General features: G+C 41.3%; 1 protein-coding gene across 3 annotated transcripts in view; it reads right to left on the reverse strand.

The window, feature by feature from the left end:
* Positions 1-227: 227 nt before the first annotated feature.
* CHD1L (chromodomain helicase DNA binding protein 1 like) overlaps positions 228-27,190 on the reverse strand; it is a 59,600-nt gene continuing 32,637 nt past the window's right edge. For all 3 annotated transcript variants that reach the window (XM_058715988.1, XM_058715991.1, XM_058715990.1), the window contains 11 exons: positions 24,528-24,642; positions 23,747-23,900; positions 21,565-21,730; positions 17,379-17,527; positions 16,249-16,412; positions 15,507-15,715; positions 14,344-14,442; positions 4,223-4,293; positions 2,526-2,640; positions 1,678-1,786; positions 228-577 (listed from right to left, as the gene is read on the reverse strand). In XM_058715988.1, the coding sequence (XP_058571971.1) occupies positions 502-577; positions 1,678-1,786; positions 2,526-2,640; positions 4,223-4,293; positions 14,344-14,442; positions 15,507-15,715; positions 16,249-16,412; positions 17,379-17,527; positions 21,565-21,730; positions 23,747-23,900; positions 24,528-24,642 (1,427 nt within the window). In that variant the 3' untranslated portion in view covers positions 228-501. The remainder of the gene's footprint in view (positions 578-1,677; positions 1,787-2,525; positions 2,641-4,222; positions 4,294-14,343; positions 14,443-15,506; positions 15,716-16,248; positions 16,413-17,378; positions 17,528-21,564; positions 21,731-23,746; positions 23,901-24,527; positions 24,643-27,190) is intronic.

The raw sequence follows: 27,190 nt of genomic DNA on the forward strand, positions 1-27,190 counted from the left end.
CTCATCTGCACCAGGAATCCCACTTCTCAAATGTCTGCCCCTTGAGTCCTGTCTTCCGAAAACATGAACTGGCTGAAGGTACTTCCTTCTCCCAGACCAATCTGTTCTATTGCTTGTCATTTCTCCTTCATCCACATAGCCTAGCCCTCTGTAAAGAAATTAGTCTGTCGGAGGGAAGAAAACTAGACTGAGGAGAAAGAAAGCAATGAAACAATGAAAGCAATGAATAATTAGAGATAGAAAATTTATTATTATGCAAACAGCTATGCACACTGGAGCCCTGGCAAACTGCCAGGGAACTTTCCAGATTAAGTTTTGCCTCCCTGTATTACAGGTACCAAATCAGAGTAACATCCTGGAGAACAAAACAAGGTATCAGAACACACAGTATCTCAGAGACCCACCAGGTCTGGACTCCTTTTTTGAAATGCTCTAAATCAGTAGCTCTGGGCAAAGATCTCAACTGCTTGTTAAATAGCTGGACCTGACGCTGGCCAACTGTTAAGGCACTGGCTGTCCTGAGGAAGAAGAGGACTGTGAATGAAAAGTTGCAGCTTTGCTTCTAGGAAAGTAATATCTGATAAGGATAGTCAAGGAAGATGTAGTTTATCACTTTAAAATCAATTTTACAAAAACTACAAATTCTCTAATCATTTTTCTTTTTTAAGCTTATTTATTTTTGAGACAGAGAGAGAGCATAAACGGGGGAGGGTCGGAAAGAGAGAGGGAGACACAGAATCCAAAAGCAGGCTCCAGGCTCCGAGCTGTCAGCACAGAGCCCGACGCGGGGCTCAAACTCACTGACCGCAAGATCATGACCTGAGCCGAAGTTGGACGCTCAACTGACTGAGCCACCCAGGTGCCCCTCTAGTTTAATAATTATTGAAATAATCACTCCAGAAGTAGCATTCCTTAATTTCCTCTCACCATATCATAAATTCCTGCAAAACTGTTAGTACTTACTACTACTATTGTGATCTGGTTATTAAAACTCTTGATACTGCTTGAGTTACACAAGCATATAAAACATATCTTTTCTGCTAAGTTTTTATAGTGATTTAATAAGTGTCTTGAAAAATAACACTGAAGTGAATTAATTCCAGTAAGTAAGTAAAAAGATGGAGTTTCTGTATGATGATAGCACTTGGGGGTCAATCCAGCTTCTAGTGATTTTTGGACTCAAACAATGCTAACTGATACAGCACGGAGATCATTAGAAGAAAATACTAGTCTAATGGTCAAAAAGAATTCCACACTGTGCCCTAAGAATACAATGAATAGGTTCAAAACTAAAATAGTTCACTCATTTGTTTGCTTGGTTAATTGTTCGTTTTAGTGATCAGAGTTAACTTCTTAAAATTAGGCCTTGGTCTACAGGCCTAAAGAATTGATGAACTAGAGAACTGATGTGAAAAGATTCACTGTTACCAAATGGCAATTATTCAATAAATTCCCCCCTTCATAAACCTTTCAATCTAGTGGCCAGCACCCAGAAACGCTTGAATACAAGCGTCCATACCCAAGTTACAAAGTACTTTATTCTTGTCTCATTGGTGAGGCGCAGAGTAATAATGTAGCAGCAGAAGGCTTGGCCTTAGATTAAATAGTGATAACAGAAAATGTCAGACTTTTTCCTCTCAGCTGAGGGAACACACTACTAAGATGGCAAAAGGATACATGTAAGTTGGGATGCCTTTTGCGGCCAAGTGTTTCCGAATAAGTCGCTCGGTACCATACCAGTTAAAATCTTTTGTGGCATGTCCAATGCGTGGAAGATGAACACTTGCTGTTAAAAAGAAAGAACATAGATTATGATGTCTTCATTCATCAAAATTTGAATCAGTATAAAATACACATTAAGAGAAAACTACTCGCAGAGTCACTTGGTGGTTTCCAATGGACAAAACATGTGTAATCATGGGGTATCCCACACAAAGCCTACAAGTACAATGTCAAAGATATTCTGGGGAGGGACTGTAATGGGAAAAATTAAATAATTCTATCGAACACAAAAACCTACCGGCCCTGGAAATAAGTAGGTACGATGGAAACAGAATCATGATCAATGTTGGAGATAAACAGATTCTTTAAGAGTCAATCATTTCAACAAACTCTGAGACAGACTGGGTTTGGAAACAAAACTTCACTCAGACTTTTGGCAGAGAATGGTCTGCTAATGTGGACTGTGTGTAGCTCTCCAAAAGCTAGGATAAACAACATCCTATCTGACCGGATCACTACATCTTTGGTCCTCAGCTTCCTCATCAGCAAAATCGTGCTACAAATACCCCAGTGGAGGGAGATGGTCCACAGAGCTAACGGATACAGACGTGATCTGGGAAAGGAAGGGAGGCTATTCAAATACAAGATGATGTGGTGGTTACTTGCATGGTCTCCTACGGGGGGCTTCACCTTTATCATGTATAGTGAATGAGGTCTTGACATTTCTCACCTCCTTTTAAAAATCCTATCACATGCCTGGAAACAGAAATTCACCTACTCCTGAACACAGATGAAAAGCTTACCTTTCTTTTTCTTTGCTGCTAAATAGATCTTCTTCAGGCCCTCTTCCAGGGCTGCCATCTTAATGCCAGACAGGATATTGGAGCGATCACGGTGCTGAGCCACAATCAAGGCCAACTAGGAGGAACAGCCATCACATGGTTGACATGACACGAGATGGCTGCACTGTCAACTAAGTGCCCTGCCGTGGAGGGGGCACAAGCATTCCCCTGACAGACTTTGTCTCCATCTGTTCTGGATGCTCTGCTGAACAACCCTGTCCTACGAAATTCATGACTTAATCTTCCATCATAATTGTTTTATTTTGTGGTAACTTAATACACAAGCACCTCTTCTTTTGAAAGGTCTGTTAAAACCAGGGTCCAAAACATGCTGTCTTTCCTAACGGCAAAGAGAATTTTTCAGAGTCTCAGGAGCAGAAAGGACTTTACAGGTTCCTGTGTCTTCCATCTCTGTTCAAGTAACTCCCACCGTGTCCTAACCTAAGGCGGGGGTGGGGGCGGGGGGGGGGGGGGGAACGGGACAGGACTGGAGACAGGGCCAAGGGAGCATATCTGGGACTGACATCACTACAGTCACATCATAACCAGTTGTAAACAGTTTTCTTGAGTCACTGGATTCTGAGCATTTATGCACAACCACGGTGTTGTTCACATTCTTTAGCATTTTAGAAATGACTGAACGAATGACTGTTGTCAGCCACAGGGGCAACCAACCTCAAGCAAATACACCTCTCTTTCAGCTCAGTTTCTAAATTTCTTTTCTAAGTCAGTAAGATTTGGCTCTAAATTTGAATATGAATTCAGGCCCTTGAGAAAGCCAGGTTAAGTGCAGGAAATGAAACCTCTTACAGGAATTCTAAAGGACTGGCAAGTAGGAGAGACACTTAAGATGCAAAAGGAGAATTTTAATGCAGGCAGAGGAAATCTGCCCCGGCTCCTCTCCTCTGCTCATAGCTGGCTACTAAACACGGTGTTTTACACAATAAACGATGAAATGCTCAGAGTTATGTCAGGTTTTCTTATTCAGTAAGAGTTTCCTGAGCACTTCCTATGAGCTGGTACTGCGTGTATTGAGGATAAAAAGAAAATGGGTCGACACCCTTGGAAGGAGCCCACCTGAGGTCAGTGCAGGAAACAAGCAAGTTAGAGAACAGTGTTCCAGGGGCTGTGATGGATAGAAGCAAGGGGGGACGGAGTGGGTGCAGTGGAGCCAGAGGCCCAACCTGCTTGTTACGGGCTGAACTGTGCCCTCTCGAATTCCTTTGTTGAAGCCCCAACCCTCAGTACTTTAGAATGTGATTGTATGTGGAGACAGGGCCTCTAAAGAAGCAAGTAAGTTAAAGTGAGGCTTTTAGGGTGGTACCTAATCCAGCCTCACTGCTGTGCTCACAGGAAATCTGGACACATGCTGAGACACCAGGGATGCACGTGCAGAGAAGAAAGACCATGTGAGGACACAGAGAGAGGCAGCCGTCCCTAAGCCAAGGAGAAGGCCTCAGAGGAAATCAGCCCTGCTGGTAGCCTCCAGAATTGTAAAGAAATTAATTTATGTTTTCTAAGCCACCTATTGGTGGCATTTTGTCATGGCAGCCCTTACAAACTAATACACTGACAGGCCAGCAGACAGGAGAGGTTTCAAGAGGAGGTGATGTGAGCCAAAATTTAGTTCTCATAAAAGAAGTGGTTTTTTTACTTACCAAATCTTGGCCTTTGTTTCTTGACTCTTTATCATCAATAGGAAATAAAAGGACACCTCCCAAATTCAAGTCTGAGGTAAAATAAAAGAGCAACAGACAGGATATGAGGTTCACTCCAGACTGAGACCTCTGAAGAGGGGCTCTTGTGAATGCCCCTGGTTCCTTCCTTTCCCACAGCCAATCAGGCTGCAATCTCACCTTTTCTCACACTCCTGGCCTCAGTGACTGCCTCAGCCAGGTACTCACATGATGCACTCCTGAATTTTTTCCTTTTTGCTCAAAAACTTTTATTTTTTTAATGTTTAATTATGGTAAAATATACCTCATATAAAATTTACCATCTTAACCATTTTTAAGCAAGCAGCTCAGTAGTGCTATGCCATCAATCTCCACAGCTCTCTTCACCTTGCAAAACTGACACTCTATACTCATGAAACCTCATTTCTCCCTTTCCCCTACAACCATCACTCTTACTTTGTCAATCTGACTACTATAGTTACAGCATCTAAGCAGAACCACCCAATACTCATTCTTTTGGGTTTTTGGTTTTTTAATGTTTATTTTTGGGTGACTGAGAGAGCACGAGTGTGGAAGAGGCAGAGAGAGAGGGAGACACAGAATCCAAAGAAGGCTCCAGGCTCTGAGCTGTCAGCACAGAGCCAGATGCGGGGCTCAAACTCACGAACCAGGAGATCATGAGCCAAAGTCGAACGCTCAACCAAATGAGCCAGCCAGGTACCCCTATACTCCTTTTGTGACTGGCTTACTTCATTTGGCATAACGTCCCTAGGATTCATCCATGCTGTAAAGCATGTGTCAGAATTTTCTGGTTTCCAAGGCTGAATAATACCCCACTGTATGTATATACCACACTGTTTATCCATTCATCCATCAGACACTTGGGTTACTTCTACCTCTAGGTCACAGTGAATAATGCTGATATAAACATGGGCATACAGATACCTGTTTGAGTTACTGCCTGAGTTCTTTATAAGAGGCGTTGCTAGATTTTATGGTAATTTTATTCTTTTTAAAAATTTTGTTTTAACGTTCATTTATTTTTGAGAGAGACAAAGACTGTGAGCAGGAAGGGGCAGAGAGAGAAAGAGACAGACACACAGAATCTGAAGTAAGCTCTAGGCTTTGAACTGTCAGCAAAGAGCCTGACGCGGGGCTCGAACTCACGACCCATGAGATCATGACCTGCGCCGAAGTTGGATGCTTAACCGATTGAGCCACCCAGGTGCCCGATGGTAATTTTATTCTTAATTTTTTCAAGAAACACCATACTGTTTTCCATAATGGCTGCATCATTTTACATTCCCACTAACAGCGCACAAGTGTTCTAACTTCTCCACATCCTCACCAACACTTACTTTCTACTTTTCCTATGGAGATGTAACTGGCAGAACATCATGTAAGCTTAAGGTGTACAACATACTGATTTTACACATTTATACTGCAATACGATTGCCACTGCTGCATTAGCTAACACCTCAATCACATCACATAATCGTCATTCCATCCAGTGGTGGGAACAATTAAGACCTACTCTCTTAGCAATTTTAAAGTTTGTAATAGAGTTTTGTTGTCTGTAGTCCCTGTACTGTGTATTAGATCTCCAGGACTTATTTATCTACTAAATGCAAGTATATATCCTTAAACATTATCTCTCCCGTTTCCACCAACCCCTGGTAAACCACCATTTCACTCTAGTTTTTTTTTTTTTTTTAATATAAGTTTGTTTTAGATTCTACCTATAAGGGACATAGACACTTAAGCTGTTTCTGTATCTTGGTTATTTTGAATAATGCTAAAATTAAACATGGGGTTATATATATGTTTTCATTTCCTTTGACTATATACCCAAAAGTGGTATTGCTGGATCATATGATAGCTCTAATTGTAATTTTTTGAGGAACCTCCATACTGTTTTCCATAGTGGCTGCACCAGTTTGCATTCCCACCAATTGTGCATGAGGGTTCCCTTTTGTCTACATCCTCAATACTCATTATCTGTCTCTCGAGGACAGCCATTATAACAGGTGTGAGGTGATATCTCATTGTAGTTTTGATCTGCATTTCCCTGATGATTACTCATGTTAAGCATCTTTTCCATTCCCAGTTGGCCATGTGTACATCTTCTTTGGAAAAATATCTATTTAGTTCCTCCGTTCACTTTTTAATCAGATTGACTATTGTTTCTGTTGAGTTGTCTGAGTTCTTTATAAATGTTGAATAGGAACCCCTTATCCAATATATGATTTTCAAATATTCTCTCCCATTCTGTAAGTTGCCGTTCCATTCTGTTGGCTCTTCGGAAGTGCAGAAGCTTTTAAGTTTGATGTAATCTCACCTGTTGATTTTTCTTTTGTTGTTTGTTCTTTTGGTGTCCTCTCCAATCTCAAGGAGCTTCTTTCCTAGGTTTTCTTCCAGGAGTTTTATGGTATCAGGTTTTATGCTTGTCTTTGAGCCATTTTAAGGTAATTTTTTTGAGTAAGGTAGGGTCCAATTTTACTTTCCTGCATCTGGTTGTCTAGTTTTCCCAACATCATTTGCTGAAGAGACTACATTTTCCTTACTGGATATTCTTGGCTCCCTTATTAAATATTAGTTGGCCATATATGTAGAGGTTTATTTCTGGGCTCTGTATTCTGTTCCATTGGTCTAGGTGTCTATTTTTATGCTGCTACCATACTGTTTTAATTAGTATCACTTTGTAGCACAGTTTGAAATCAGGAGGTATAATGCCTCCTACTTTGTTCTTGTGATGATTGCTTTGGCTGTTCAAGCTCTTTTGTGGTTTCACTCAAATTTCAGGATTTATTTCTATTTCTATTTCTGTAGAAAATGCCATTGGAATTTTGGTAGGGACTGTATTAAATCTAGAGATGGTTTTGGGTAGCATGACATTTTAATGATATTAACTCTTCTGATCAGTGAATGTGGAATATCTTTCCAATTGTTTGTGTCTTCTTCAATTTCTTTAAACAAAGTCTTGTATTTTTCATTGGCTAGATCTTTTACTTCCTTGGTTAAATTTATTCCTAGGTCTTCTACTGTGTTTGATGTTACTGTGAATGGGACAATTTTTAAATTTCTTTTTCATGTTTCATTGCTAATACATAAAGAAGTAACTGATTTCTGTGTGCTTTTAGACCCTGCAACTTTACTGAATTCACGGATTACATCCAACAGTTCTTTTTTCCAACTGATTAAATCTATTATATTGAGAATTTGGGATTCTCAATATATAAGACCACACCATCTGCAAATGACAATTTTACTTCTTCCTTTCTGATTTGGATGTCTATTAATTTGCCTTGCCTGATTCGCTCTAGCTAGAACTGCCAGTATTATGTTGGATCAGAGGGAGGAAAAACAGGCACACCTGTCTTGTTCCTGATTTTAAAAGAAAAGCTTCTAATTTTTCTCAGTTGAATACAGTTAACTGTAAGTAGCATTATATGGCTTTTATTATGTCCTGTACTTATTCTATTGAGGGTTTTTATCATGAAAGGATGTTGTATTTTGCCAAATGCTTTTACTTCATCTATTGAGAGGTTCAATGATTTTTGTCTTTCATTCTATTAATGTGGTGTGTCATATTTGTTGATTTGCCTATGATGAACCGTCCCTGCATCCCAGGAAGAAATCCCACTTGGTCATGGTGTGTAATCCTTTTAATGAGTTCTTAAGTTTGGTTTGCTAATATTTTTTTGGGAATTTTTGCATCAATATTCATCAGGGATATTGGCCTACAGTTTTCTTTTAGTGTCCTTATCTGGCTTTGGTGTCAAGGTAATACTGGGCCCACAGAAGGGGTTTGAAGTGTTCCCTCCTCTTCAATTTTTCTGGAAGAGTTTGAGAAGGATTGGCATTAATTCTCCTTAAAATATTTGACAGAATTTGTCCATGAAGTCATCTGATCCTGGGAGGTTTTTAAAACCTGAGTCAATCTCCTCACTCATTATTAGTCTGTTCAGTCTTTATATCTCTTCCTGGTTCAGTTTTAGTAGGTTGTAGAGACTATGAATTTATCCACTTCTTCTGGATTATCTAATTTGTTGGTGTAAAATCATTCATAGTAATCACTTATGATCTTAATGTTTTTTTGCAGTCAGTTGTTATTTTCTCCTCTTTCATTTCTGACTTTGTCTTCTCTCTTTTCTTAGTCTTGCTAAAGGTTTATCAATTTTATTTTTCAAAAAATCAGCTCTTAAGGGTTCCTAATCTTTTCTATAGATTTTCTAGTCTCTGATTTTATTTCAGATCTGATATTATTTCCTTCCTTCTGCTAACTTTGGGCTTAATTTGCTCTTTTTCTAGTCTCTTGAGGTATTTGAAATCTCATTTTTTAATATATGCATTTATTGCCACAAACTTCTTTCAGAACTGCTTTTGCAGCATCCATTTTTGGTATGTTGTTTCCATTTATTTTGAGATATTCTTTGGTTTGCCTTTTGATTTCTTCTTTGACCCATTGGTTGTTCAAGAGTATGCTATGTGCTATTCAGTTTCCACATCTCTGGAGATTTTCTAGCTTTCCTCAATGAAAGATTTCTAGTTTCATACCATTGTGGTTGGAAAGACACTTGGTATAAATTCAGTCTTCTTTTGCTATGAGTCGTTTTGTGTTCTATCATATGATCTACTTTTAAAAATATTCCATGTGTACTTGAGAAAAATGTGTATTGTGCTTCTGTTCGATGAAATTTTCTGTAGATGTCTATTAGGCCAATTTGATGTAATATTTGGTCCAAGTCTATAATTTCCTTGTTGCTTTTCTGTCCGGATAATCTGTGCATTGCTGAAAGTGATATATTAAAATCCCCTATTATTGCATTGTTGTCGATTTCTTCTTTCATATCTATTAATATTTGCTTAATATATTTAGGTGCTCTGATGTTGGGTGCATATACTATTATATCTTCTTGATGGATTGAGCCCTTTACCATTATACAATGTCCTTGCTTATCTCTTATTACCATTTTGGTTTAAAGTCTACTTCGTCTGATGTAAGTAACAACTACCCACATTGTCTTTGGTTCCCACTTGCATGGAGTATCTTTTTCCATCCCTTCACTTTGAGTCTATGTGTGTTTTTAAGGTTCAAGTTGGTCTTTTGTAGGCAGAAAACACCTGTACCCTGTTTTTTATTTGTTTCTTCCATCTAGCCACTCTGTGCCTTTTGCTTGGTGAATTCAATCCACTTACATTTAGAGTAACTAACTTATGTTAAGTACTTACTAATGCCATGTTACTAACTGCTTTCTAGTTGCTAGGTATTTCCATTGTTTCTTTTCCCCTGTTTCTGCCTACCTTTGTAAACTGGTTATTTTCTGTGGTGGTATGCTATTTCCCCTTTCTTTGTCTCTTGTGGATCTGTTCTATGCTTTTGCAATGTTGTTACCATAAAACATCTTACAGATAAAACAATCCATCTTAAGCTGACAGTAACTTGTGCTCAATCACCTATTGAGGCTCTCCCTTCTACTCCTTCTTGTTCTATTACCGATGTCGCAATTTACCTCTTTTTATGTGGTATATCTGTTAACAATTTATAGCAGCTATAGTTATTTTTACTACTCTTTTCCTTTAACCTTTATACTAGAATTGGATGGTTAAAGCACCATCCTAATATAGATTAGTGATCTAACTCTATTTTTCACCTCTTCTAGTATATTGTGTACTTCCATATGTTTTCATGTTACAGATCACTATCTTTTCATTTCTGCTTGAAGAACTCCTTTCAGCATCTTGCAAGGCAAGGCTGGTGGTGGTAAACTCCCCTTAGCTTTTGTCTGGGCTATCTTATCTGCAAGATAATGTGGCCAAATACAATTTCCTTGGTTGGCAGTCTTTATCTTTCCACACTGAACATGTCAGTCCACTCTCTCCTGGCCTGTAGTTTCTGCTGAGAAATCTGCTGACAGCCTAATGAGGGTCCTTTGTAGGCTATATACCTTCTTTCTCCCCCGGCTTCTTTGAGATCCTTTATCATTGATTTTTCAGTTTCATTATAATGTGTCTTGGGGAAGGTCTTTCTGCATTGAGATAATAGGGTGATCTATTAGCTTAGTGGACTTCTATGTCCAAGTCTTTCCCCAGGTTTGGAAAGTTCTCAGGTTTGACTGACTGATTTTATTTGAGAGAGAGAGCAAGCGGGGGAGAGGGGCAGAAGGAGCGAGAAAATCTTAAGCAGACTCCATGCCCAGCACAGAGCCCGATGCAGGGCTCAATCCCACAACCCCAGGATCATGACCTGAGCCGAAATTAAGAGTCGGACACTCAACCAGTGGAGCCACCCAGGTGCCTGAGGTATCATTTTTAAAAAATAAACTCTCTATGGAAACCAATTTGACAATAAACTTCATATATTGAATAAATAAATAAATAAATACATACATACATACATAATAAACAATAAAAAATAAAAAAATAAATAAACTCTCTGCCCCCTTCTCCCTGTCTTCTCTTTCTGGAAGCCCACTTATCCTGATATTTGCCTTCCTCTGATAGTTGTCTTTTTGATCCAATCCCACAGCTCATGTACTTTTTTCACTTTTTTTTTTTTTAACCTCTTCTGTGTTATTTCTAAATTGCTATCCTCTAAGTCACTTATTCTTTCTTCCATCTGGTCAGCCCTCCACAGCTGCTCTCTATTGTTATTCTATACCTCATTCATCAAATTCTTCAGCTCCAGAATTTGTCTGATTCTCTTTTACATTCTCAATCTCTTTGTAACAGAACTCATTTTGTTCGTGTATTTTGCTCCTGACTTTAATGTATTGCCTTTGAGTTTTCTTGTAACTGAGTTTATTCATAACTGCTATTCTAAATTCTCTGTCAGTTAGATTGCAATATTCTGTGCCTTTGAGCTCTTGCTGGAGAACTGTCATTTTCTTGCTGTAATGCCGTGTTTCCTAGACTTTTTACATTCCCCAGAGTTATGCATTGCTGCTTTTGCATTTGAAGTAGCAGATACATCCTTAATTCTGTGCTCGCTGCTTTCAGCAGATGGTTTTATGTTCTGTGGTATTGTTACTATCTGAGATATTCCTTGTGTTTGTGAGGTATACCCGCCACTCTTCTTGCTCTCTCTTGGGGCCAAATTTTTAAGCCCTTGTGTTACCTTTGGTTGTTACAGTTCACCAGGCTGGCTATTGGAAACAGCATTCTAGAAAAGCAATAGCTAGAGTTTATGGTTTTTCCTTGCCCAACGACCAGAGCCTGCTCTGAGTGCGCTCCCGGTCTACCAGAGCTCACTCTAACAGACACACTCGGGAGCTTGCACAAAAAGCTAGCAGCAGAATGCGAGGAAGTGGAGTTTAGCACTCAGTGTCTTGGGGAAGCTGCAGACCCAGCAGGGAGAACTTTGGGTGTGGTACTCCAAGATTTGTGGGTGAACTTCCTCCTGAGCCAATCCCTCTGACACCGTTTGAAGTTCTGATCTGCTTCCTCCCAGTCACAGAGCTCCCACCTTAGTACTGTGGGTGCTGGTGGAGAGAAATGGGTTTCTCCAGCGGTGTTCCATTTGGCTGGGACAGCCAGGAGCATTCTCCCCGCTCTCCTTTCCCCCCACAGGACAGGTCACCTTCACCAGATAAATCAGCCCATCTAGGGTTTCCTTGAGGGAGAAGCAGCAGCAGAAGTATTTTTCTTACCACCTCCACTGTAATCAACGCATGTTTTTTTCTCTTTTTTTCCCTTCTTCAATGGTGTGCTGGAGTCTTCCTGCAGGAAGGCTGGATTCCTGCAAGTTCTGTCTCATGCGTGAGTACCTGCCCGGGTCAGCACTCATCTGATTTTTGCCTGACAGTGGCAAAAGGCATCTAGGCTGTTGTGCTGGCTCCACAGCCTGTATGGAGGTTTGTCTGTCTCTTATTGGTGGTGGTGGTGGGCAAGACTCTGCTCAGGTCCTTCGAAGGAAGGTGCTAGGTCCCAAAAGACCCAGCACATGCTTTTGTTTGTGTATGGATGTCTAATACACTGATTAAAAGGCGGGGGGGGGGGGGGGGCAGGGGATAAAAAGGAGGAATGTTTTATACCGCCAATGTTGCTGACGTCATGCCCTTCACTTCTAAATGATCTCCCAAGTCAATGTCCCTCACGTATTACCTACAAAGTACTCTTGCAGGCATCGGAAACTGAATGCAAACCCAGAGGCATCTGGGGATGGAAAGGGGAGAGCATTATGAACTTGAAATTCCTTCAGAAGGCTTATGTTTGTTTTAAACCATTCCAACACTGCACTCTACTATATCTATCTGTACATTTTCCTACCTCATCCAAATCAAAGCAAACTAATGCTCTAAAAAAATGCGCTAAAATAATTCTATGGCTTTATACACTTCACGCACACCCGAATCTTTTAAGTTGTTCTAAAATACTGGCTGTGTTATGCCATTCTTCTCTACAAAACTCCCAAATGACTAACCATTACCCACTGGATAAGGTTCGGCTTAGAATGGCATCTTCCTGGACAAGCCACGTGCAGTCTCCCTGCTGTGGTCCAGATCGCTCTCTTTAAAATCAAACTCTCCTCTATTCCTCAGCCTCAACCCGCTACTCTTGCCTGCCTGGCCTACACACCATGCCCTAAAAACATTCACTGTGTAACTGTCTGGGTCATTCAACACCCCGTACTGGGAATGACAGGAATTGTGAAAATACCACACAGCATGAGATACAGGGATCCTTTTCCATTTCCCTCCACCCACTAAAATTCAACCCATTTTTCCAGGCCCAAGAGAACTTCACTACCTCTACACAGCCCTGCCCGATAATTCTAGTTCACACTTTCCTTTACCCTGCTCCACCCCGTTTTAGTCCGTCTTCAGAAAAGAATGCACACTCTCAACCCTGTTTCCTTACTGACCACTTACACTTTAACTCTGTGTAACCAAGGTTCAGCCTTCAGACTCTCCTCAAAGTAGGCCAAGGTCCGCGACTACACTTGGGGCAAATCCGATGGCCTTTCCCCAGTTTTCACCCTCACTTCAGCACCTGACCATGCAGACCACTTCTTGACACCCTCTCCTCCCTTATACTTCAAAATATTCCATTCTCAAGGTTCTCTTAGTTGACACTTCCTTCTGTCTCCCCTTGTTGCTACAGTTCCTAAGTGGAGGTGTTTTCCACGTTCTGTTCGCTGTCCTCTCATCTTCCTGTCCTGCCTTCCTCACAGTTTCAAACAAGAATCCAAACAGGCAGTCTTCAATCTTCATTTCTATCTCTGCCCTCTCCTGAATTCTCTGTTTTTCCAACTGCCCAATCACTAGCTAGAGCTCAGTTACTTTAACCTATTAAACCCTCTGCCAGTGATCTGTTTGAGTAGAAAGAGTGTTCCCTCTAAGTCCTTATATCCCTTTCCATCCTAGAGAACCAGGCAGAAGAATTAGGAAAAGCCAATCTCTGAGGAATCTGAAGGTAAGGTAAGGTCGCTTGGCCACTCAAGTCCCCAGGAAATAATGTAAATAATAAATTTACTCCTCATACTACTTTGTGATTTCTGCACATAAAAGATGCCCTTTCTCCTTCTCCATGCCAAGGGAGAATACTGACACTCCCAAGTTCCTCTGGCCACAAGCAGCTTTCCTTCTGTCTCTAGGGAATGTTGGATCTCAGCCTATGCTAACTTCCTAATACAGCCTCCTCCTCTTCAACAGCCAACCCGAGCTCCTGTTAGCACTTTAATGGTGTGTCTGATTTCTCTCCCACAGATCTCTGACATTTTGGGGCAAAATTCCCTTATGAACATGGGGTGAGTTGGCCACAGTGGAGGTAAGCAATGAAATGCTCTTCATGCCAATACTATAACATGCACACAGGGACTGACGTATCAGAATACTTCCACACCCACTATTCTCATTGCATTTCCATGAGGCTGGTGGAATAAGTATTATTCAAAATTACAAATGAGAAAACAGGCAGGGAGAGTAGGGACCGCCTCAAAGTCCCATAACTGCTTGCATGATAAAAAAAAAAACTAGGTAATGAGACTCCAACCAGCTCTTCCAACTCCTTAACCAGTGCTTCATAACCCATGTGATACCTGTCCTAAGTGTCCTCTCCACTCTCATTCCATCCCTTCCCCTTCTCTCTGTTTTGCTTCTTACCTTTCATTTTCCCAGCCAGCTCGTATATTTTTCTTGGCTCGGCGGATCGTGTTTCCAAAGCCGTGAATAAACCACCTCTGCCCCAGCGGCCAGAGTCATCTATCAGGAGAAAAAATCTTCATTTATAGAAGGCAGAGTCCAATCCACAATTTAAAAACAAAGGTACACCCACTAGATTTGTAAAAGAATGATTTTTCAAAGGGAAGAGACAACTACCTAGTCTCCCAGGAATATCAGAGGTGGGACTTCTCAAATATATTAGGTTTTATGGAAGATCCCTGGCCATCCTAATAGGAAAGATGGAGAGGAGACATAACATAACAAACAGCTGAAGCACTGGGGACACAACAGCATACAACTCCCATTTTACAGGTAAGGAAGGAGAAAGGTTAAATGACTTCTTTGAGTTACTGCTACCATAGCTGGTGAGTATTTTCCATTGACAGTCATTCAATCATTGTTAGCACGTATTACATGTTAGACACTGTTCCAGGCACTAGGGTTATAGCAGTGGACAAGACCAAAAAAAAAAAAAAAAAAAAAAAAAAAAAAAAAAAAAAAAATCACTGCTCCCATGAATTTTATTTTCTAGTGCAATGAGATAATCATATAAACAAATATGTAATATGTGGTGGTGACACATGTAATAAAGTAAAATAAGGTAGGAAAAAGGAGTAGAGAACAATAGAGGCCTGGAAGTGGGATCTGTTTTATATGAGGCGTTCAGGAGACCTCTCTGAGATGCAGACGTTTGAACAATGCTTGCTGTGGCTACCTGTGGAAAGAGGGTTCCTTCCAGGCAGAGGAGTAAAATGTGCCAAGGTCATGGGGGTGGGGGCAGGGGACACGCTTAGAGTTGTCCTGTATATGTTGCCTCCTTCTACCCTCTTAAAAACCTTGTGCAAAGAATAGGAAAGATATTATCCAATTACACAGATAAGGAACCTGAGGCCCAGGGAGATTAGGCTATGCAACCAGGTAAATAAGAGCACCACCAAGAGTCAAATTTAAGTCTCTGGATTTGAAAATCTGCCCTTTCTTAACCACACGACTGCACCATGCCCATCAATCACTCCTAGGTCAGGCTTCTGCCTCCTCCTCCCCAGTTCTTAGCACCACAAAGATTAAAGCACCCATCCTGGGCCCGTACTACATTTACCTACCGACGCAGTGAACGATGACCGCATCCTCCGCCCCAGCCTGCGGGTGGGTGACATCACCGCTAACATACTTGATGGCCGTTGACTCTGGATCTTCATAATCCAGCTGGGCAGAGCTCTCCTCATCTTCCCTGCCTTCTAGGTCCTCCGGTTCACTGTCCTCAGAAGGCAGGCAGAAGGACTGGTAATTGCTGGACTCCCACCAGGCCATCCTTCAACAGGCCAGAGAGAAAAGGAAATTAACCTGGCCTCTCACAATTTCCCTTAGAGCGCAATTCGTCCTGCTATTCACAAACAGTAAGTGCCCAGTGGAAATGCAATTAGACACTCACCATGATGGCAGTTTTCTGCCTATTTGTAAGTCAACAAGAAGTCTTACTGATTACCTAGCTGCCTCCTGACTATGCTTCAGTAACGAGCAGACACCGCATGTCCCTGTTTTTAAGAATAAGGTACCGTTCAAGGGAACTACTCTTTATCAGGCAGCTACAATAAAATCTTTTCTGGCTTCAACTAAATGAATCTTCTCTGCCTTCGGCACTCAGGACTTTTCACAAAAGCACATTAACTGTTAGGGTTAACATTTGATGTTTAAAAAAAATATTCTATTACCCATAGAAACTACCAGTTCTATAGAAGTTTTCTGCAAGTTTCAAGTATTCAACTGTGGACTCTATACAAGTGATTCCTTTATCAAATGTGACCCTCAGCTTTATTAGAATACAGTCAAATAATATACATGTACTTTTTTTCATGTTCTGCTTCTTCCTTTTTCCTCTTCTTCTCTTCCACTAGTCTCTTTCTCTTGGCTGCTGCCTCTTGTCTCTTCTTCCTTCTGTCCTCCACTTCCTCTGGGCTCAGAATCCGCTTCCTTTTGGCAGACCCCTCTGTAAGGCCTGGGAGGAGAACCTGTAAGACGAACAAGATCCATAACCAGGAAGGTTGGGGGCTGCCTATCCCTTCTTGAGTTTCATTCATCCCTAACACACATTCTGTGTGAAAGCAACACGCTTACTAATATTTCATAAAGCTGCGTCTCTGTGCCCCTTGTGTGGTGGGAGGTCGTGGCAAGACACTTCAATTTACTGTTCATATTACACATCTCACTTGGCCTGGTGACCAGGATATTGTGATCTAAACTCAACCAAAGCACTGGCATGGCTAGTACAACAGTACATCATTTTGATTAATTTCAACAGGAATAAGGTGCTTCAGAAAAGTTACTTTTTTTTTTATACAAAGCATATCCTGCAGGAGGCCATTTTAGGTTTAACCACTGTTAAAGGAAATCCTCCTACAATGTATTATAGAATTCTTTCTTAAACAGAGTCTTTCAACATTATGATTATCTTAATGGTGGGTAGCATTTAATGAGCACGTACAAAGTGTCAAATACCATGGACATAACATGTATCATTCTTGACTGCCACCCTCTCTTAGTGACAGAGTCAAATTATCAGGAGTAGAGTGTGGTATTTTGGTGTGATACAGCGTATCCCTTCTGGGGTGGCTTAGATGCACAGGGCTGCTTTCGCCTGCATTAAATGGTAAAACACACTGTTCCTGTTGATGTTATTTATGCCAACTTTTTTTTTAATGTTTATTTTTGAGGGGGGAAAGGAGCAGCAAGAGCGGGGGATACAGGATCTAAAACAGGCTCTGTGATGGCAGCAGAGAACCCGATGTGGGGCTCGAACTCATGAACCACGAGATCATGACCTGAGCTGAAATCAGACACTTTAGGGGCCCCTAATTATACTTACATTTCAACAAATATTTATATACTTATTTCTCAATAAACCACTCCCCGCATCATTTTTGGTTCTCTTAGAAATTGGAAGAATTTATTCTTTTACATAAATTAACAGTTCTTACACTGCCTTTATTTCGGAGTAATCGGCCCTCTTGAGTTGTTTTCTCCAAAAGGGTTTTCTGAAGGTTCACCAGTTGCTCAAAAGATTTTCTGTCTTCTTTACTAGGTTCCTTGGAATAATCTTTACCTTCAAATAAGTACATATGGTTTTCTAAGAACATAAAACACAAAACAGAAATGTTAGAGACTAAAGAAAAATGGATTAATTCCATTCAAAGCACTAAGTAAGGCAAACAAGAGAACAACCTGTGTTCTAAATGGGCTAAGACTAGCTTGTGATTTTGGATCCCACGGACACTGACGGGTGGGGATCTCACACATTTACTCTTTAAAGGAGAGGATATGGCTGTTGCCCTTCTGGTCCATCTCTGGCTGGTCTGCAAGTCTCTGCTGGATACCTCCACCCTGTTGAGTCTTGGATCCCCTGTCACTCATTCCACACTATTCTTCAGCATAGATCTCACTAAGATCACTTAATAAAAGGTAACTGAAAACATGCTTTTTTTTATTGGACACCTATTTAATACTCAACTTGTTCCTTTAATATTACAGAAAAGGAGGAGAAAAGTGGCAAATTATGAGAAAATGGAGAATCACAAAAATGATCCCTTAGATTTACAATATTCTTTTCATATCGCATAAAGTATCTTTATGAAGCCTCCCCACAATCTTGGTATAACTAACCCTGCTGAAGAAAGGGAAAAATGAGGCTCAGACAGGGATCGTGGGACTCCAGTTCCCACTGTTAATGAATGAAGGCAGGATTTTGACTCAAGAGCCAACATGCTCTTTTCAGTGCATTACTGTGTCTGCGGAAGGATGGAGTGAACAAGTCAGCAAATACTGGTTACAGTAATAACAATAATGACAACAGTGTAATCTTGAATAGCATTTTGTACTGTCAGAGCACTTTCACATCTATTATCACATTTGATTCTTCAACTATTTAAAAGAGTAAAGCAGACACTAACAGCACCATTTTACAGATGAGGACACAAAGGCTGAAAGAGGTTGGGTGATATGCCAAGATCATGAATCAGTGATAAAGAGAGGTCATGACCAGCCAAGACCAGCAAACCACAGAGAGATGAGATAATGATTCTAAAGTGAAACGTATTTAATAGCACATATTACCAAAGAATGTATTTTCACAGCATTATGAAATCAGCTAGAAGTATGTTTTCTCTAGAGAGTATGAAAGCAAAACATTTTCATTCTCAAGAGATCAACTGCTTCACACTTGTACCCAAATCCAACCAGCTGTAATTCTAATTGGCATTTGCTAATTAAATCAGCAGGGTGCTTTCAATGAGGTGCTCTATCAACAAGTGGGAAAAAAATAAAGAGCTGAGAAGTGTCAAATATGATCAACATATGTAGCTTCATATTGCATGCAATTCTCAACCTATAAATATGTTTTTTAAAAAAACCCTAGCATTCCAGATAAAGCAACCCTATTTTTTATTTATTTTTGATTGGAGCTGCTTTAACTACTGGTCTTTCATATTCATTTATATTATTTTTAATCGTGCTCCCTGTCTTCACTCTTCAGCCAAGAGGCGGTTGGAGACCACAGGCCTAGGCCCTCATCTGTGTCCTGTCAGTGGCACCATCTACCACAGAAACTGTACTCACTGATCAAAGAGAAGATTCCAAATTTTAATACAAGTGGAAAATCTTTTCTGGCAGCTGGACTGACTAAAGAATAGAATTCTTCCTGGAAAACAACAGAATTTTATTTTGTCCTAGTCACATGAGGAAAGTAATCTCAAATTAATCTAGAATGAGCGCAGAAATGGGTGCAAGCTTCACTAATGTAATCCAAACAGAACTTCAAAATCAGGTCACGTGCATCCATTTTGCCTCCCACCTAAAACCACTAAATAGCAGTGAAGGGATTTTGAAAAGCCAGGAGACAACAGTGAATGAAAAGTTCAATAATTCTTAGAAAACAGAATGTGGCTGAAGCAATCAGATCGGATTAAGAAAAACCGTGAAAGGGGCGCCTGGGTGGCGCAGTCGGTTAAGCGTCCGACTTCAGCCAGGTCACGATCTCGCGGTCCGTGAGTTCGAGCCCCGCATCGGGCTCTGGGCTGATGGCTCAGAGCCTGGAGCCTGTTTCCGATTCTGTGTCTCCCTCTCTCTCTGCCCCTCCCCCATTCATGCTCTGTCTCTCTCTGTCCCAAAAATAAATAAAAAAAAAAAAAAAAGAAAAACCGTGAAAGCCAAACACAGGTGCCTAGTCAAGGGGTGATTATGAGACTAGAGACCCTGTCAATCCTCCGAAGGTTAGGATGTATAAGGACAGAGTGCTGGACAGTACAGGATCTGAGAGAAGTTCTGTATACCAAGTAACAGGAGCACCTTTAACCTTTGACTCCCGTGGTCTCTTCAATTTGAGCAAACAGGTTTATTCTAACCCAAGAAAGATACTAAAGGATTCATCTGGAGAAACTAAGTTGCCCAATGAAAAGACTTCAAATACAGAAGCAAGGTCACCAACCAGTAATGCTGGAATAAGGATCAAGATACACCTGCTCAGCTTGGGGCTGCCTGTCAGCTTCGGCCCTTCACCGGCACATGTTTTTCAGACAGTCAGAAGACACCAGCTATTTCAGGAAAACTCAAGACAAAAACAAGAGGTTCCAAAACAAATTTTGAAAACAGCAATGGCAGCAATGAGAGGAAAGAAAGAAAAAGAATACTTTTCAAAAGCTATAATAAACATCTCAAGAGAGGACATTACATCTGTGAAATGAGAACAAGATACAGGTAAAACAGAGAACAAGAAAGAGTATCTGAAGAATAAAAATGGGATACTAATATTAAGAAATTTAAAAGACAAAATGAGAAAAGTCAAAGAGCTGTATCCCGTAGAATGAAGCTAGTTGCCTAAATCCCAATCTCTCCGTATACCCTATAAAACCACCACTAATCCATGGCTTCTATAAAACTAGGGAGTCTGAGAATATTACAAACTTCAATCTGCAGATAAGTAGAGAAATGAACATTCAAACGCCAACGGAACCAGTTCCCGAGCCCACACCAGACTTGAAAGTGACGCAGAAGACAGGCAGTGTCAGACACAGCCCCCTGAACACAGTGCCACAACCTAAACAGAAAAACAGTAAGAACACGTCTCAGACTCAGGTTAGAGCACTGGCTACCAAGAAACTGAAAGGAAGGGACTAGAAAGTGCATGCAGTCAGCAATCTGGGAAGGCACTGCTTCTAGGGGAGAGAGAGACGTCCCCTGGCAGTTCTATGGCAAAGAAAGGAAGCAAGTGATGAAAAGTGGGGATCCTACAGAAACAAGAGAATCACAAAACCAGAAGTCCCTACCAAAGTCCCTGTCAACCTCGCTCCCTACCAAAAAGGGAGGCATCATCTAGTAAAGAAACTACAGCTCTCTTGAATTAAGGTATTCTTGAATTAAGTCTAGAGTAAGACTCTCAAACCTCACCCCCCATCCACACTGAATTCTTGCTGCCACTGGTACAAGACAATAAAATGACTGTAAGACAGCGGGGAATATCTTTACAAAGCTCCTGTGTGAAAAAACGCTTCAAGTCAGAATTTCAAATACTCGGAACTGAAATGGACAAAAAAGACAAATGTTGACCAAATTCAGGAAAGACAAAAATTATCTCATGATTTACAAGTACTGTTTCAGTAAAAAAATAGCAGTACCTACACCTTAAAGTATGGTGAAGATTAAACGAAAAAACAGGTATTAAGCACAGGACACGGTACACACTTCTGATTGAGCACAGAATAAATGCTCAACCAGTATTAACGAGCATGTAAAAACCAAATCATTCTACTATTCAGAAGAGGACTCACTATGAGAGGGCAACCATAATAAGGACAGTGGGATTTACTAATAAAAGAGAAGATGCTTGCAACGAAGGCAGGAAAAAGTACAAATTAAAATCCTTGAGATACTACCACGAGCATTAATATCAGAGTGGGCTCAAAGTTCAGCTACAAGGGAACAGGCAACTGCTAGTCAGTCTAGGAAGAGTTCTTAGACCAAGAAAGACTTCAACAGTGTGCCCACAATGAGACTAGGGCTGGGTAGGAAAAGATGCCCCAGGGAGCACTCTCCTGGACTTTCTATCGGGACCTATCTCACTCACGTCTAAATCAGGCAGCTGTGCCATTTGCTCTACTTTCACCCCCAACTTACTGCCTTCCTCCTGCTCCCGGATTCCTTCTTCTGCTGTAGGCAAGGTGTCAGAGATCCACTGGCCGTTTTTTGTTTCTCCCAGGATCGTCTCCAGGTCTATCTCATCCACGGTGCTCCCCTCAGATGACAGCAGTTTATCCAAACCAAATTTGAGTATCTCACTCAACTTGAATGGAGAAAATGAAAAAGTCCAGTTGGTTCTCATGAAAACAGGCATTGGGACGTCAGTGTTTTGCTAAATGGCTTGCTGACACAGGGCAGGCTCCTTCCCTGCTGGCCGGCTGTTCTACTCTCCCCACGACGATGATACCAACAGGGCCGTTTAGAGGTTGGATGATGGCCAAGCAGAGAGGTGATAAATACTGATCAGTGACGATGACTCTGACAACTCTTGAGGACAAAAAAAAAATTAGCCTCTTTTTTTCTCAAGAACAGTAATATCCTGCGTTATCTATGGCACTTCTCAGGAGTCTTTCTCACAGGCCACAGGCACTTCCAGCAGCCACGCGAGAAGTCAGAGGCCCAGTGAGCTTCTCTCCCACTGACAAACTTGGAAGAAGGCTACACTGGGTACCTTCCCTCCACCATCAACTGACTTCTCTCCTCTGGCAATCTGGTTTCCTACCACAGCGCTCCATGCGACTCGCCTTCACGAAGACCAGTAACAACTGATGGCTAGACCTGAAGGCCATTTCTCAATTCTAATCTTCTTCAATACTCCTCGGACAACAGCATTATTATGCCTCCCTTCCCTTATCTCAAAGGTACCTATTGAGCCTACCCATTCCCTAGGGTCACAATACTCCTCTGACAACTGCATTATCCTGCCTCTCTTCCCTTATCTCAAAGGTACCTATTGAGCCTACCCATTCCCTAGGGTCACAAGAACCATCCAAACAGTTCAGATCACTTCCCTGGCTTTAAATACCTACTTCCAACTTTGCACCTCCTTAAGCACTAACTCTTAGATTCCAAATCAACGTAGATTCACATCTTGACTTCTAGTTCATATCTTATCCTTTTAGACTGGGACAGTTATCTCTAATGGCCTAGTAAATATTAGGCCAAATACTGGTAGGAATGTAAACTGTTCCCAACACGGGCTGTTTGACAGGGCTCTGCTGGGATTCTTGCTCAGCTCCAGGAAACCAGAAGGTTACATTCTGGTTCTAATGTCTGATTTCTCTCTTCCTCATTCAGACTCTACTAGTTATCTCTTTGGTTGCCAAAAACGAAGGTAACAACCCAGTGCCCTGGTCTCAGATGAAAGCAGTTTCTTCGTTGTTTTAAAATAGAAAGAACCTAGTAATAAAAGATGTGGTTGTGGTTTATTAAATCTAAAATGTATAGAGTTCTGAAGTCCTGAAAGAGGGAAAGCAGTTTCATTATTCTACAGTGAGACAGATGCAGTGAACATTTATTGAATGCTTACTTTGTGCTAAGTACTATCGGAAGTGCGTCTCTCCAACTGTTTCAGTGAATATGATCCCTTTGGGCAAAATGGAAGAATCTAGGATATATCATGAGTTCTAATTTTAACCCAGGGGCTGCTGTAGAGTAACTCAAAGCCCCATTCCAGAAGAGAAAAATCTGTAAGTCAGCATTTGTTTCCTATCCAATATTCCCTTCCTCAAACAATTAACTCTCATCTTTCATCCATTTTCTCCTATGGAACAATTCTGAATTCCTGATCTCATTTACCATCCTCTATGAAGATCACTCACTGATCAAAAGCTCTGGGGTTAAGACAAGGTATGAGATTAACCATCATTTATTATGCCGAGTTCTCTATTTTATCTAATTTTTTTTTTAACACTCCTCTGAGGTAACTTGCAATATTCTCATTTTTTGAAAATGCAAATAGAAGTAGATCTGAGAAGTCAAGCTATCTGCTCAAGGCCACACAGCCAGTAAGTGTCAAGGCTTGGATGTGAATCCAAGTCAGGGGATCTAAAACCCATCCCTGTCACTCCATATTCTGCTACCTTTTTCATCACAATCATTTTTAGCTCCTTGCTTGCATGCAGTAGACAGTATGGCAGGTACGTGTGGAACAGACCTGGGAACAAATGTGTAGCTGGGGACAATGGGTTTTAAAGCTAGTTCTTTGCATCTGCTTTCTCACCCACAAGAAAATACTGACAACAGGACACATTCTTAAAGGAAGAATAAGATCTTATACCTGGAGGTCAGCATCGGCTGCAGATTTCCGGGCCCCCAAAGTAAAATGGCCTCCCTCTATGACTGTGCTGGTGAGCTGGAGTTTGGAGGCCGCTTTCCTACAGACTATTTCCTCCACAGTGTCTCGGCTGATCAGCCGAATAACTTTAACAGACCTGTACAGGGTCAAAGGAGACAAGTGTGCCGTGAGGGTCCGCACAGATGAACACAGCATGCAAGGTCAATACACCTAAAGGGAAACAAACCCCAAATGCCATGCTCAGGGTACAGCTAAAGGGAGACTGTACTGTGGACATGAGCATCTGTTAGAGAGATCTGGCCTCCCAGAGGTACTCACTGAAGATTTCCAAGAGAGTCAAGGGATGAGGAGGGGCCATAACTGAGGTTCCTGATGGGAACAGTGAAGGAAAACCTCAGGCAGATCTCCATGATCTTTGTAGCCTAACTCTACAACGCCAGAACTTCATTTTTAAACTGAATCAGACCTTAACTCAGGTAAAAAAGAGTTAAATAACTTCTAAAGGTTCCTTCTCGTCTTTAGAAGTTCATGGCTTCTATTTCATGGCTTGACTGTGGTTTTTAACAAATCACGTGTGCAAGAAGAATGTGTGCTGGCCAGCAGTCTTCAACGAGTCAGCAGCAAAGCTGGGCTAAAACCCAGTGCTCTCTCACCCTCCAGTCTGGGATGTCACCGGGCCCACCAGGTTGTTCACCTCCCTGCCCAACCGAGAACCGCTGAGGGGCCAGGGATGTGGAAAAACACTGATGCTGAAATCTCTCACTTGTTCTGGCCGATCCGGTGAGCTCTGGCAGCTGCCTGTAAGTCGTTCTGCGGATTGAAATCACTGTCAACAAAAATAACAGTATCTGCAGCTGTTAAGTTCATGCCCACTCCACCTGAAAACAATGCAAAAGGAATGTGATCAGCAGCAAGCTGGCTACGGGCTAGACCATAAAGGTGCAAGGCTACGGGGACGAATGGTAAATTAAGATCGGACAAAACAATTGGCCTCACCTTTCAGACTAACACCCATCCCTAACTCCAGGACCTTGCAGTGGTTAACACTGCTGTCTGGGCTCCTATTGCCTGACTTCGGAAAACTTAACTATTGAAAGTAACAGAATGAGGGGAGCAGGGGCAAACAGTAAAAGTGCATACTGAAGTTAGTCCCAGGAAGCCAATTTACATCTCTTCCGTTTAAAAATCTTGGTCTGTTGAGAATAGTCTGTGAAAGAGGACACACACTCTTTCAAAAGAAAACAGTGTTAAATATGCAAGAGGTCTTCTGCTGTGGACACTGCTAAGAGAGGAGTTAATATCCACTGCAGGTTAGAGCTAAGGTAGCAAGATCCCTGATGCAAGCTAACGAGAGCAGGGGATGACATTTATTTATTACACTCCTCAGCAGAGCAGGAAACTACCTCCCTCTGACTGGAGAAAACTTTAGAAAGTCTTTTCTGTATCTGTTTCCACATTAATCAAAGAGTGGGTAACAAAACCAGTCACAGGATAAGAACACTCCATGGGACAACTTTCTGATCTTTCTTCAGCATTGTAGGAAAAGGGCTGAGGAGGCCTCTTGGATGATGAGAATTAATTAAGAGAACCATGAAAGCAAATTACAGCTTTGTCTTTGATTAATGTGGAAACAAGTACAAGAGGGACTCCCTCTTGCCAGGGTCGTTACAGCTCATTGCGGAGACAAGCAAGCCTGAAAGGGCTTGTTCCAACAGCTTGAATTAAGGACTAACTTTTGAGATGGGCTACCGACTGTAAGCTGGCTCTCAAGACAAGTCAGGCAGGAACATTCTAATTAAAGCCTTCATATAAAATTAAAGCTGGAATAAAGACATAATAAAGACTGATTACTGAGAGATGCTAAATTAGACCTTATAATAATGCCAGCTACGTTTGTGCTGTGCTTACTACGTGCCAAGCAATGTTCTAAGCGCTTTATGTATACTGACTCCTTCAATCCTCACAACACCCCTATGAGTAGTTTACTATTATTACCCTCATTTTATAGACAGAAGAGCAGAGAAGTCCAGGGACTCAGCAGAGATCACACAGCCAGGAAGTGAGAGAGGCAGGAGTCAGTCCCACACAGTCTGGCTCCAGAGCCTTCACTTTCACCCACTATGCCAGAGAATCTCCCTGGCACTTATTTCATCACAAGCATGAGCCATAAAAGTTTTCTTCTTCTTGGGTTAACATCTGAGTTCAGTGCTTCCTCATTAAATTAAGGGGTGATGTTTTACAAATAAGCTATTCTCCATTCTTGTTTGGAACATCTCACGAGCTACCACTGCCACCCGGTGGCAACATGATTCAATCACAGAACTATTTGAAAGTTGGAGGGAAACCTGTTAAATAAATAACCCTGCTAATTTACAGCTAAAAAGTGATAGCAAATGTGATCATCATTGTTTGGAAAAGGCTCATGTCCAGGATTGCTTCTGTTCTTAAAAGATTACTCTGTTTTGACTGATTCTAGTACTCCAAGGAGCTTACTCTTTCTTCCTAATTTTAGACCTTCAAACATGATGCCACTCTCGGAATATGAAGATGACAAAATCATTAAAGCAGAAGGAGAGCTGTTTTCCCAACACTGAAGATGCATTTGCCCTGATCCTTCCAGCTTCTCCTAAGACCACCCCAGAGACAACTGAGGACACGAATAAATGGCTGATGCAGGGTGCAGTCTATGACACTGGAAGCAAGTGAAGCCAAACGAATCAGATTATACCTTTGTAATACAGAGATGAGACACACACAGGTGAGAAAAATCTCCTTATGGTCAGGGATTCTACTTAACACGTCTTTTATGCACCCTCACCGTACTAGACACTTAAATACTTTTTAAGATAGAACTGTCTCTTTAGAAAGATGTTGATCTCTCTTTAACAGAGGACACACATCCCCCTAATGTTCTTGCATCCATTCCATTAAGATTCAAGTCTACAAAAACTAAGATAATGAAACTAAGATTCTAGAAGTTCAACACTAAGGTCTGCTTGCCCCATAAGAATAATTTCATCTCCATGAACAGATTTCAAACAAATGAAGTGTATAAAAGCACTACAAATGTCATATAAAATATTTATGACTTAAGTCACATTAAAAATAATTCCAAAGAGGTGGCAATTTCATTAGGATCACAACTTTTTAAAAAGCTAAACTTGATTAAGCTTTGACAGCACTATTCCAGACTACGTAAGGAGGAGGGATAACTAGCAGACAGGTTGTTATCTCACTTCCCAAATTCATAGCTGGGAAGGAGAGCGGTCTCTACTGAATGTGAATTACAGACATCTTTACAGGACAACCCAGCTCAGTGGTCAAAGCAGGTTAAAATTACTTTCCAACAACCCCTGGTTTCAGCCTTACTTGGCAGCTTAGAAAACTTGGACAGGAAAGAACCCCATGCTAGGAGCCCAGTACTTC

This window comes from Neofelis nebulosa, chromosome 2, assembly GCF_028018385.1.
Source record: "Neofelis nebulosa isolate mNeoNeb1 chromosome 2, mNeoNeb1.pri, whole genome shotgun sequence".
Taxonomy (NCBI): Eukaryota; Metazoa; Chordata; class Mammalia; order Carnivora; family Felidae; genus Neofelis; species Neofelis nebulosa.